This window comes from Etheostoma spectabile, chromosome 15, assembly GCF_008692095.1.
Source record: "Etheostoma spectabile isolate EspeVRDwgs_2016 chromosome 15, UIUC_Espe_1.0, whole genome shotgun sequence".
In the NCBI taxonomy this organism is placed as follows: Eukaryota; Metazoa; Chordata; class Actinopteri; order Perciformes; family Percidae; genus Etheostoma; species Etheostoma spectabile.
The window spans coordinates 30176319-30187521 of NC_045747.1; the positions used below are offsets into that span (position 1 = coordinate 30176319).

The 11203-nt window shown below is 39.5% G+C and overlaps 1 protein-coding gene across 2 annotated transcripts in view; it reads left to right on the forward strand.

Annotated features, from left to right (window-relative positions):
- The window catches only part of carm1 (coactivator-associated arginine methyltransferase 1), a gene marked incomplete at its 5' end in the record, with an annotated part of 34190 nt that overhangs the window by 10056 nt on the left and 12931 nt on the right, over positions 1–11203 (forward strand). For both annotated transcript variants that reach the window (XM_032538116.1, XM_032538117.1), the window contains 1 exon segment: positions 8772–8876. In XM_032538116.1, coding sequence (XP_032394007.1) covers positions 8772–8876 — 105 coding nt within the window.

Below are 11203 nucleotides of genomic sequence, written 5' to 3' on the forward strand. Positions count from 1 at the left end.
ACTTAAGAAACTTTCCTGTAGGCATGTTATAACATGCAACTCTGCCTATACATGTCCTCATCATTTGACATTGATCTGTTAGAGTAATCCAAATATACTTTACAACCAGCAGGTAGCACTTGCCCGGCCAGATGGAAAAATAAGGTCTTACCTCTTTCACCTCTGCAGATCATAACCAAACTCTTTTTGGCATCATATCACAAATTTAACACCTTAATCGGAACATACTTTCAACAACTCCTTAATCCGCGCACTGCTAGGAGAGACAACAGCCAAGTCATCAGCATACATGAGATGGTTCACTAGCATGTTGCCAATCATCATCCTGTCTTACACTGTCTTAGTTGGTCAGACAGTTATCCATGTAAATATTAAAGAGGGCTGGTGGTCGTATCTCTCCCCCCCCACGGACGCCATTATAAAAAGAAAAGCCCACTGACACATTATAGACCTTGGAGCAACTCCGCATCAAGTTAGGTTGGTACTGAGAGAATCACCCCACAAAAGTCTTGTAACAAACATTAAATTATTAAGGGAAGGGCCCTAGAAAAGAAAAAAAGCTTTATGATACAAAAGGAAAAAGATTGCAGAAGATAGCCTTTATTAATGCAGTGTATAAAGTCTATCCATGCATCCTGCATATCCATCAGGCCATTTCTTAAACCACATCCAAGAGTGAATTTTCAGGATTAGACAAGGTTGCTGGAAAGTGTCATTTAGTATGCACTAAAAAAGATTAGAAAGATCAACCCCTAGCAGGGAAAATTGAAATTTTATTGATATTAAGATGAACTGTCTGCCTTTTAGGCTAGGAGTTTGTGGTAATGGAGTTCAAAATTCCCTGTGTGCTAAAATTAAATAATTAAAATCCAGCCGTTCAGTTTCATAATACAGAGTCCTAGCTTTAAAAACATCAAGTAGCTATAAAAAGACCATAAGTAATGGCACACAACTTGTGATTTGGGTTGAAGTGGATCTGATTTTAGTGAGTAATATGATAAGAAATTAACATTAAAATCACCCCACTAAAACCCTTTAAAATATAGACTGTAGCTATTCCAGAGACATGGCGGTAGGGCTACTCAGTTATGGGGAAAGAAATCATAATTGGTATTTTTGGTCATTATTGAAATCCCGATTATTTAACATGATTACTCGTTGACTTTTGGGAAGACGTTGCATTTATGGAACTTAAAGACAGTTTAACAAATCAACAGGAAAACACCTTGAACTGTGAATGTTTCCGTCATTCTGTTCCTGTTTGAACTCCCCGTTCAGAAACACAAGACGAACCAAGTGTTCCCCTGCGAAACGTAACCGGCAAAATAATCCTTTTTCTCGACTACGGTGTTTACAATTTGTTACTGTAAATGGAGTTTGAGAAACACAGAATAGATATTATCAACACAGCAACATTGCCAAAACGACCAATGTTGTTGGTTTATATATGACTCTGTGTAAATTGATCTTTAGTTTAGTTAGGTTGTTAAATTCTTCTAACATTTGTCATTATTTGCATTTTGTGTGAGTGGGAATGAAGGGGTATCATGACAATAAAGCACTAGGAGGAGTGTCATGATAAAAAAAAAAAAAAATCAGTGCTCCAATCACACACAAATGCATAGACATTTATTGATCCTTTAGGAAATTTATCTTGCATATACAACTCAGCAGGCAGACAGACAACAACAATACATAACACCAAATATCTACATTATAAAACAGTAAAGATGCTACAGCTCCTGCGTCTTACACTCTGGGCATGTTCAGACCAAATATAATCAATAAAGCACAAATCTACAGCTGTTTATTCAGACTAATGTAAGCTGTCACTCTGTTGCTGTGTCCTGTCCAATCACGTTTGTGTATATTGCTGATGTAGAGGGGCAGAACCAACCATACGTGTGGGTGTGTGTGTGGGTGGTGTGTGTGTGTGTGTGTGGTTGTGTGTGTGTGTTTGTGTGTTGTGTGTGTGTGTGTGTGGTGTGTGTGTGTGGGTGTGTGTGGTGTGTTGTGTGTGTGTGTGTGTGTGTGTGTGTGTGTGTGTGAGATGCTGAGACAGCAAAAAAAGCAGTAAGGAGGAAGCGACTTCGTAACAAATGAGTGAAGTTGATCTTCCCCAAACATGACAGCTGCACTAACTCATTTGGTCCTGGTTCACTGCATTGCAGAAGTGAGTGATGGTGTTTTCATAAGAACTGAATCTGGGAAGAGACAATCCTGCATCGTCATCAAAAGGGAAATCCACTGATTACACATATAGCTCGGTTACACGTCACTAGAGATGGGGATTGTTCTAATAATATTCAATCTGGTACCGAGAGGTCAACCAATATGGGATTTTCTCTGGCCCATTGTTAGAAATCAGGGTCAGCCGCTGCCCATTTATTTTGCCCGATGTGCTTGTTTTTAAACCTCTATTTGAAAGATTAAATGTAACACTAATGATTTCTTATATACACATTTTTCTACAAAAGTATTGAACACTTCACCAGTCTGCACTTATATACTTACGTTAAAAATGAATAATGTAAACATATTGTAAGGCATATATAAAAGCACCAATGAGCATCATGTCATGGGAGCTTTAATTAAAAAAGGCAAGACATTTTTTCTTTTTTTGCTGTGGTATCAAAGAGCATGGGAGTTTGTTCTTTACTAGTATTGTATCAAAGTTCAAAATAAGTCACCTGCCAGTAGTCTGGATACCTGTGTCTCAGGTGTCAACAGTGGAAGGGGTTGATTTTCGCAGGGGAGCTGAGGCGCGTGGCTCTCTTAATTAAAGTGCCGCTCTTAATCCCTTAATAGGTGGCTGGATTAGCTCAGGCAGCTTTATGAGCCGCATCGGGCCCGCTGCGGACCAGGTGGAACTCCTGCCTGGAGAAGTGTTAGCATGGGGGGGGGGTCGGTTAGGCTATACTTTTGTGGACTGTCAGTCAAAAATGGCTCTTTCCACTTTTATTTTCTTTGTTGCTATTGTTTAAAATAGAATCTTAAGTATTCAATGATAGAAAAAGATGACTCCAATAATATTAGGCCTACCTCACCAAGCGTTCTTACGAAAAAAATATTTAAAAGAAAACAAAATTGACATCCAACATTGTTTTCTAATTTGTTCTGAAGTAAGAACTGAATCTAGTACACACTCCAGAGAACACTCATGCATTTAAGGGGGGGGGCAAAGTGGAGGCTCTTTTAGGCCATTTTAGGCCTTTTTTTTTGGATAGCACAGCTTAGACATGAAAGGGGAGAAGAGGGGGAAATGACATGCAGCAAAGGGCCGCATGTCGAGTCAAACTGCTGCACCTATGATGAGGAGTAAGTCTCTATGTATGGAACCCGCTTTACCAGGAGAACTAACCAGGCGCCCAACTTCTTTCTTTCTTTTAAATGAAACTATATATACGTGGGCAGTTTTTAAAGATCTATGTTTGCACGTGAGAACCGGTGGGCTTGACAGTGAGGGTACGTAGGTATGTAATTGGGTAGAGAGTGTGGAAGTATTGAGAGACGGACAACACACTGTGGTTTTTGACTTTTTATGTGATTTGTTTGATGACAATAAGAAACATTCAGAAGAAGGCAGCTGTATCCTTTAGCCTGAAGTCATTCAGCCCTGGAACTGGAACATGATATCAGGTGTGTGGATTTTATGTTTTCTTTCATAAGATATTTAAAATAGAAAATCTTAAGGTTTAGTGGTTGCATATTGATCTGTCAATCCTGTAATTTTTCAAGCTCTTAAAATATCCCTCCACATAATGTGAGTGGCGCAGTTGAAGAGGCTGAAGCTGCGTTTTATCTAGCTCTCCCACACAGAGTGTGTTGAATCTGAAATTGAAAAGTCAGGCTGAACATTTGCCTGCAGCAAGAAAACCTCTCGTCTGCTGTCGCAAGGTACATTGTTAAAACTGAAAATGCACCTTTTCAAAATGAGTCGTGACTCAAAAAGTCAGCCATGTACAGCTCGTCTTCATCGCTTTGTATACCAAGTCAGTCAAATGTTAAAACCCTAACCTCATCAGATTCCAAATGTATCAATAAAGTTTAAGCAGTTGTTAGCACCAGGGACGTAACGCTATGAAAATGTATCCTCAAGGTTATAGGGGCAAAATGATTACGGTTTTTGGTATTATCGCAGTATTTTGAAAGGGTGTTCAGAAAGCATTATAGGCCTAAGCTGAAATAGTTAAAGTGTAACAGTGTTATTATTTTACAAAAATATAGGCAGAACCCTATCAAAAGTGCAACTTTAACATCAGGGAAGACGGGTTTGCATGTAAACGGCTATTTGTCAGGAATATTTTAGTAGTGCCGATTTAAATTCTACAAATCCCAAAATTCAACCTAAGACGTGAATAACAACATGGAAAAAAATCAAGAAAACACCACTAATTATATACTTGTTTTCTTCCTCATCAGAATTAAAATGTAAAAAATGTACACATGAACACTTTAAAGTAACCCTTAAACAATAAGACACAAGATGGCATAAATGGCAACTATGAATAAATACAAAAAAACTACAAACACACGGTTTCCACATCGTGATAATATTTTAAATGAAACGTAATTGTTGCGTCCAAAGTTGGCACACCGCTTTTTTTTTAAAATCAGTACCTGTATGTCTCATGCTGTCCTAACTTTTTCTTTCCAGGAGAGGAGGCGAGTGTGTCATGTTCTGTTTCCAGGGAGACGGAGTGCAGCCGCGTGGGGAAGCAGTCATTCATCATCACGCTGGGCTGCAACAGCGTCCTGCTGCAGTTCTCCTCACTGCAGGTACACACACACACCCCAGTAAAATGAGGCTGATACATGGCGTGCGTAACGATGTAATAAAACCGTTCATTTGTGTAACACGTATCAAAACCAGCGTTACAAAGTGCTTTACAATGGACACCCAAAGCGACAATAAAATACACAATAATTAAGAAAATCCAGGCAAGCGTAAGAGAAATTAACTTAAAAACAACGGATGAATACACTGTTGCTTTCCTCCAAATGCAATGCAATGTGATAGTATGTATGCAAATAAATGCGTGCCAAGTGGGGCATAAATAATAAAAATGAAATCCGTCTCAATTTCACACACATTCACTGACGAGTGAGCGGAGACCCTGGTCATCAGTTAGGGCTGTAACGATACACCAAACCCAGGGGCTGGTTTGGATCTCGACTGTTGACCTATTTGTTGTTGTTGTTTTTTTCTGCACTTGTCATGAATACATAACTTTGCAACACAGTTATACGACAGCTATTTATTGATATTGATTGATTTCAATGTCGATTGATCAAACACCGAAGATTCTTTTGTACCTTAAAATAATGTTTCCAAAATTGTTTCAGGGTTCATTAACTCATTAGAATGAGAATAAGAAAAATGGTAACATTAGGACAATTCGCTCCCAGCCTGTGGGTAACAAAGAGGAAAACGTTGGTGCACAGTAAAGATGTGGTTGACAAGTAGCTAATGCTAACGTATCTGGGTGGGTAACGTAAGTTACCACCGTTCTCAGTCTCTCTCTACACCGGCCCCCGCACCCGGTCCCTTTCCCCTTCTAGCTTAGCACACGGGGAGGGAGGGGGGTCCTCTGCTCCTCCAAACAGATTCAGATAGAGGTGACTGTCGACCATAGGAGAGAAATACCTGCTGTCTTTTCTACAGAAAGTCACATTTGTTGCTAGTCGCTTTTGTGAAAAATGTCGCACAGGGGGGTTTAAAAAGTCGCTAAATCTAGGGACAAGGGCTAAGTGGCAACACAGACGCTGTGTGCACAGAGGGGAGGGGCTGGTGTGTGTAGAGTGACAGAGAGACGGAAGAGACAGGGAAAGGAAATGCAGCTGAACGAATGCCTGTTTTAAATAGCCTTAAAAAAATATTAACAAAACGCAGCGTGTGGTGGCTGGTGTTGATTTTGTGTTGAACACTGTGTTGGTGACAATATTTGGTTTATTGTAAACGTGCCTGAATAATCCCATTTTAGTGGGATGAATGTTAAATGACCAGACACGAAAATAGAAGTGAAATAAATTTTATTATTTATGCACATATCAAGTTCAAGCGAACTTAGAACATGAAACGTGACTGTCTTAATCCGTGGGACTTCACCTGCATGGGTAACATGAGTGTCCAGTGTAAACTATGACCTGTAATTGTTCATGTGTTGTGTGTTTATGTTCCGCTCAGACTTTCAGTCCTTTTATAACCTCCTGAAGAACGTCGCGGACATGTCAGCGAGCCCTCGGTCTTCAGTGACAGAACAGAGGACTCCTCTGCTGTACAGTACTTCCAGGTGAGAGGCTTCAACAAAGGTGTGGATACAGGCTCTCTCATGCACCCCATGCTTTATTCTGTCATTTGACGGCAAGCACAGACCAGTTGTCCCGTGTAATTAACCCCACGCTAGTCTTGCATTGGCAGACTTCCTCCAGAGTGCTGCACAGGAGGATCTGGCTCGCCACACAGGTCCCTGGATGGGAAAAAAACATTCTCTGGTGTATTTGCATTTCCTAAACCAATCACAATCGTATGGGCGCCATGGTGCAGCTGCAAATTAGCCTCTGGAATTAACACATTGTTTGGTGGAAGTGTACATTCAAATTAGGGCTTATAATATATATATATATATATTATAATATATATATATATATATATATATATATATATATATATATATCGCGAAAAGGCTGATGTCTTTTGTGCAAGAAAATATCGATAGAAAACTTAAACGGTGCCTTTTTATATTCAATTTGTCCATGAAAAAAGGAAAATTCTTTCCTGTAATTGTTTAAATTCAGCAAACAATTTGTGATTTGGATAACAATACTGAAAGCATCTGTAATGCAGGACAGAGTATATTTTAATATCTGTTATGCATTTCGGTTTCATTTATTAATTTTTAAGTACATTTCCATTTCTGTAATTGTGCCAGTGTTAGCCAGCGGGCTAATTTTCAACTGTAGTCCTTTGGATTGGGAGTAATATCGTTATTGCATATTTTCCTCATATCATGCAGCCCTAGTTCAAAAGTTGTTTTAGTCGTGCTACTGAAAACTCCGATTGGACAGATAGTCTAGCTAGCTGTCTGGATTTACCCTGCAGAGATCTGAGGACCAGGTAACCATAGTCCTCAGATTGGACAGATAGTCTAGCTAGCAGTCTGGATTTACCCTGCAGAGATCTGAGGACCAGGTAACCATAGTCCTCAGATAGGACAGATAGTCTACCTAGCTGTCTGGATTTACCCTGCAGAGATCTGAGGACCAGGAACCATAGTCCTCATAGATCCACCGGAGGTTAGAACACCAACACAGAGACAGAGGAAGGTGAGGGACATCGGCCAAAATTAGTGAAATCAGTCGGATTTTTCTGCGGCAACGGAGCAATCCCGATAGTGGAACGTCCGGATATAGACTAACCACACGCTGGCTTTGTTCTTAGTTTATAGTGTCACAATAGTCATTAGGAATATTATAACATTTATTATATAAAGCGTCCATTATTCAGTTCCATGACATATCCAACTCCAAGTCTAGCTGAAATAAAATTCTTGCACATAAAAAATCTGCTCTGTCAAATGACATGTCCTGTGTTTTCATTTGAGGATAAAAATGTGTACACTGAAGGAAGACTTGTATGTTAGTCATAAAGATGTTCCCTGTCTGTCCCTGCAGTACAATGTCAAAGTCCTTGAGTTGCCAGTGTGTGTGTGTGTGTTATCTGATGAGCAGGTGGCAGCGTGTACGGTAGTCTCAGCACACGTGTATGAATTGTTAAAACGGACCATTTACATAACAGTGGTAAAGCTGCTGTCAGCAACACAAAGAGAGCCTCTGACTTTGAGCGTGTAACACACATGTAAATGTGAATGCAAATGGACTGCTTTAACATATTCACACACTTTCATACGTACAAGGTGAACTGCTCATCAGATCAGTGTTTTACCCAAGGACACTTGGAAATGCCTTAATTTAATTTTTAATTTTAATTGTTATTGATCCCCAATGGGGAAATTACAATTACACTCTGTGTCCACCATTTTGTTAGTTATCACACACACACACACAAACACACACACCACACCACCCACCACACACACACACACACACACACGCTCAGGATCTGTACATGCAAATGGAGAGATGTCACAGTGAGTGGGCTGCCAGCCGAACCAGCGCCCTGAGCGGTTGGGGGGGGGGGGTACGGTGCCTTGCTCAAGAGCACCTGGCAGCGCCCAGGAGGTGAAGTGGCATCTCACTCCCTACGGACTGAGCTACTGCCACCCCCCAATTGACGACTGCTCTACCACTGAGTGCAGACAGGGAACATCTTTATGAGACTAACATACAAACATAACCTTCAGGGTTCACATTTTCAAATGAGAACACAGGACACAGTACACAGTATAATATAGCTAGTTAGTTGCACATACTTGTACCCAGAAATCTCTGTCCTGGTCCTTATTCTTCACCACCACTGCCATTGTCTTTGGTTTAAGCTATAGTTTGCTTACAATACATAGTGTCTCTGTGCCCGCCCTGAGCCAACTGTCAATCAATCAGTAGTCCGCCTGGATGGGTTTTTCTTCTTCTATTTATGCAAATTATTAAGTTGCACTTGAAACTCACATTTACCAGAAGACCAAGTCTTGTATTTGACTCATTGTAATGTGATGTGTGTTTGTCCTCATTGTGTCGGCTTGTACGATATTGACGAAACCTCATATTGACAGAACATCATCTAGGTGTTAATGTTTTGTTTCTCTCTGCAGTTTTACGGCTACCTCTCCCAGCAACAGAACATGATGCAGGACTACGTTCGGACAGGGACTTACCAACGGGCTATTCTCCAGAACCACACTGACTTTAAGGATAAGGTACCCTTAAACTGCTGGATAGACATAGATTCATCATTTACTTTGATTAAGTGTTAGGCTCCAGCCACCATCAGTAGCTAGATATTTCCCTCTGCCTTGGTAAAAACCTAATTGCTGTTTTTCTTTTAGTTCAAATTTTCAGACAGGCTAAAATATGGCCAACATTAACTGATGCCAAAGAGCAGCTCAAACATACCCAATTTATGAAATATAATGCCCTAATTAGTCTTAAACAATTGGCCCTTTTCTAAACCCCTTCCTCAAACGATAATTGTCCAATCCTAGTTTAGCAACTGTAACCAGGCATTTGGCCTGCCAAGGAATAAGGAATGAATTCATGACAGTTTATCTGCTGGAACGCTAACTGCAAATATTAAAGGCATGAAAATTTCACTTTGAGGTTTTTTAATGTTAATATGAGTTCCCCTAGCCTGTCTATGGTGCCCCAGTGGCTCGAAATGGAGTTAGGTGGAAACCAAGTCTTGGGTATCCAGAAAATTAAAGAGGTCATACCCCCATCCTCCACCCACCCCCTCTGTATAAAAGAGACTTAAGATACAGTATTAGGGGACCACTAAGGTCTATATAAAAGAGACTTCAGATACAGTATTAGGGGACCACTACGGTCTATATAAAAGAGACTTCAGATACAGTATTAGGGGACCACTACGGTCTATATAAAAGAGACTTCAGAAACAGTATTAGGGAACCACTAATGTCTATATAAAGCATCCAAAGAGCACCATGTCATGGGACCTTTAAGTCTTGCTAACTGGCTTAACTACAGCTGTGACCAAGTGTTACTTCATCCAGTCCAGGGTGTGGGTTAACGCTAGCAACTCTGTCCTGTTTGAAATCTACACTCTAGTAACCACAGCCAACATTGCCATCTAATCCTCACCCTACAACCCAAACAAGTGTGTAAGCTCAACAGGCAAACAGGCATACCGTATCGTTGGAATCAAATACCAGTTACCCGATCATACTGATAATACTAGATATAACTACTATGCTCAGTACTTTACCACAATATCAGCTATCATGTTCATATTGTAAGACTGTTGTATATAGTTGTCTATCTGCTGTATAGTGGGTCAGCTGGAGACATTAAAACGTCCGATGAAAACAGCGTTTTCAACTAACTGTAATGTTAGCTTAGTTTAGACAGAGGTGGTTGTCTTTTCATCTGACAAAATTGAAGGTTGTCAGCTAAAAATAAGCTGCTTCTGCCTACCTCTGTCTGCCAGTAAAGAAATACTGAGAATATTGATTGTAATAATAATTAATAATTCTTTATTAATCCCGCAAGGGAAAATTGCAATGTATTCACCCTGTTATTACACACAGGCCTGAACTACACATACAGTGGTGCTCAAAAGTTTACATACACATGCTTAAGTTGACTAAAAAGAGGAATAAAAAATCATGTTTTGGAAATTTATTTTAATACCTAAATTAAAAAATGAGGTAATCCAACCTTAAGGACACCAATTTTCTTTGTGAATGAATAACGTATTGTAAATAAAAATGTTCTTATTTAAAATACAGGGTCATAAGTATCCATACCCCTATGTTAAATTCCCATAGAGGCAGGCAGATTTTTATTATTAAGGCCAGTTATTTCCTGGATTCAGGATATTATGCATCCTGATAAAGTTCCCTTGGCCTTTAATTAAAATAGCCCCACATCCTCACATACTCTTCACCATGCTAGAGATAGGCTGGGATACTTTCATAAAATCCTCTCATGCAAATCAAACCAGGTATTAGTCTAACTGAATAAAACCATGCCTATCTCTAAGCATGGTGAAGAGTATGTGATGATTGGGGCTATTTTAATTCTAAAGGCCAAGGGAACTTTATCGGTGCATAATATCCTGAATCCGGAAATAACTGGCCTTAATAATAAAAAATCTGCCTGCCTCTATGGGAATTAACATAGGGGTATGTATACTTAGACCCCTTTATTTAAATAAGAACATTATTTATTTACATACGTATCATTCACAAAGAAAATTGGTGTCCTTAAAGGTTGGATTTTACCTCATTTTTTAATTTAGGTATTAAATAAATTTCCAAAACTGATTTTTTATTCCTCTTTTTATCACTTAAGCATGTGTATGTAAACTTTTGAGCACCACTGTACACCCACTCAGTACCTATACAGTGGCTTACATAAGTTTACACCCCCATGCTAAAGTTGATTAAGAAGAGGAATAAAAACATCTGTTGGAAATTGATCTTGATGCCTAAATTAAAAAATTAGGAAAATCCAACATTTTTAAGGACACCAATTATCTTTGTGAATGAATAATGTATTGTAAATA